Source organism: Symsagittifera roscoffensis, chromosome 6 (genome assembly GCF_963678635.1).
Source record: "Symsagittifera roscoffensis chromosome 6, txSymRosc1.1, whole genome shotgun sequence".
Classification (NCBI taxonomy): domain Eukaryota; kingdom Metazoa; phylum Xenacoelomorpha; order Acoela; family Convolutidae; genus Symsagittifera; species Symsagittifera roscoffensis.
Genome location: NC_087067.1, coordinates 41509667 through 41512269, shown reverse-complemented (window position 1 = coordinate 41512269; position 2603 = coordinate 41509667). Strand labels below are relative to the sequence as shown.

Below are 2603 nucleotides of genomic sequence, written 5' to 3'. Positions count from 1 at the left end.
GAGTTGCCCCGTTAGCCTTTTTTTAAAATCGAACCGTCAATTTTTTCCCAAGTCGCGCTGTCAGTCTTTTCTTAAGTCTGATTGAACTCAATCTAGCATTTCACAACTCCATATTTGTCCGACAATGACGGATTTTTGAGGTTTCTGTTTTAACGAGGCTTGTTTATCATTTATGAGGTTCGCTCATCAATTTATTTAAAACCTATATTAATTTTTAGCAAGTCCAGACAAGCCATATCTTCAAACTGGTTTTAAATCTGGCTGGATACTAACAATGCGTTTGTACGCGTACCTTAGTAAATGCATATTCACTTGAATCAAAATTCAACTGCTCTTATTTAAACGGCTTTTCGTTTTTATTCATCTATATTTGTTTAGTCACTCAAAAACTATGTATGTTAACTATATGTTAACTATATTTGTTTTTTATATATATCATTTCATTTAAAATTTTGTTCACTTTTTTCGCCCATTGTATTAGCTAGCTCAATATGTTTATTAATTCAAAAATTTCCTAATGACTAAAACAAAAATTAGTCAAGTATCCGAAAAACCAGAACCTCGTCAGAGAACCAAATTTAAAATGTCGACTAAAATTCAACTAGAAACTCAGGAAGAAACGCAAGACGAAGCGCAGTCTACTTACCATCAAGATACAACCTCTTCGAATAAACAAACCGTTGATCGCAGTCATAACATTAAACGTTATGCATCTTTGGTACTCCTGGTTATTCAAAATGCCGTGTTAGTCCTGATATCCAGGTACTCCCGAACAATGCCTGGCGATCGATACTTTGCTACAACTGCAGTTATCTGCCAAGAAGTTTTAAAATTTCTAGCTTCTATTGTTATCATTTACGTCAATGACGGATTTTTTTCTCTTTTATCACAGGTCAATCAAAGCATCATTGCGAATCCTTTGGATAATCTAAGAGTTGCAGTTCCGTCAACACTTTACATGATCCAAAACAATCTGTTCTACGTTGGCATTTCGAATCTACCGGCCGCAACTTTTCAAGTAATTTTTCAAATGAAACTCTTGACAACTGCTCTTTTCGCCGTTCTGATTCTTGGTCGCAAACTAAACCTCACTAAGTGGGCGTCGCTAGTCATTCTTTCGCTGGGCGTTGCAGCTGTTCAAATTGAAGCAACCATCTCGAAAGATCAAAAAGAAGCAAACTCTACTAATCAAAACCCACTTCTAGGATTCATGGCAGTTCTAGCAGCGTGTATGACCTCCGGATTCGCTGGTGTGTACTTTGAGAAAATCCTGAAGGACTCCGAAGTTTCGCTGTGGATCCGAAACATCCAATTGGGAGTGATAGGAGCTCTAATGGGAGCAGCTACTGCTTACTTTTCAGAGGGCAAAGAAATAATTGAGCATGGGTTTTTCTACGGATACAATGAATACACGATCGGGGCTATTTTCACTCAAGCATTAGGAGGACTGATAATAGCTTGTGTGGTGAAGTATGCAGACAGTATTTTGAAGGGTTTTGCGACCTCTCTCGCAATTATTTTGTCATGTGTAATGTCAGTATTTCTGTTTAACTTTCAAGTTACGCCTGTTTTTGTAGTTGGTGCTACGATGGTTGTTGGATCTGTATACATTTATAGTAAATAACTTCATATGTCTATCAACTTTTTGCATTATTTCGCGAGTTTCAGTTCGCGGCTTTTAATTTGAATTTCAAAAAACAAATAAAATTGAATTTTTTGACTGCAACGAAGTTTGATTTGACGTCAATTGAGAAATAAAAATACCATACAGTTTTCGCAATTTGAACATGTTTCAAAATCATATCAAAAAATTTGAAAGTAGAAAGTGTTTTCATTACATGGTTTGCAAAACTCACCGATGATCAAAAATGAGTCTTAAAAAATCATCGATGATCAAAATTGAGTCTTAAGGTAAGTTGGGAAAAGTATCAAAAATCCGTAACCATATCAAAAAATTTTTGGATTCGTTCCTGTAACAAAGTCGTCATGGATAACGCCTTGGTAAAAAAAAGTCTTCATTTGCCAAAATTTCACCATCGTTACCATTGGACGGTTCTTAGTTGAACTCTGAGATGAAATTTGAACGGATTAATGAGGCAAAGTAGACTTACTTTCTGGCACCGAAAAATATAGCTCTCCAACATAAAGCCAATGTTATTTTGAAGTGATTTAATGGATGCGGATGCAATCTCTTGAAACAGTTTGACCAATCATCGAATCGACAATTTCAGAAAGAATAGAACGGATTGCTACGAAATTTTTTCATTGCTTAAAGAAAGGGTAATGCAATCGGTAACTTAACTTTTTCCCGTAACCAACTTTGTTCACAGAATGGTCAATTTTGTAGAACCAATTAATTTCAAAACATGCTAATTTCCTAACAATTTACTAAAAAAACTACCTTCATTTATGCAGTAAGTAGGTTAAGTCAGTTCCGGGTATAAGTTTTTTTTAAAATAAATTTCTGGAAAAAATATTGAATTTTTATCGGATTTGTAATTTTCGGCCTAATTTTAGTCGGCTCAATTTCCGATGTTTCTTATAAAATTTAGTATTTTATATCGGCTTACTTTGTAAAACAATTTTTTTCATCTTAAAGTTTT

At 34.7% G+C, this 2603-nt stretch overlaps 1 protein-coding gene across 1 annotated transcript; it reads left to right on the top strand.

Annotated features, from left to right (window-relative positions):
- Nucleotides 1–331: 331 nt before the first annotated feature.
- On the top strand, nucleotides 332–1689 carry LOC134848146 (UDP-N-acetylglucosamine transporter-like). Its single transcript, XM_063865506.1, has one exon. It carries the CDS (start codon nucleotides 518–520, stop codon nucleotides 1622–1624), a length of 1107 nt encoding a protein of 368 aa, XP_063721576.1. The 5' UTR covers nucleotides 332–517; the 3' UTR covers nucleotides 1625–1689.
- Nucleotides 1690–2603: the final 914 nt, after the last annotated feature.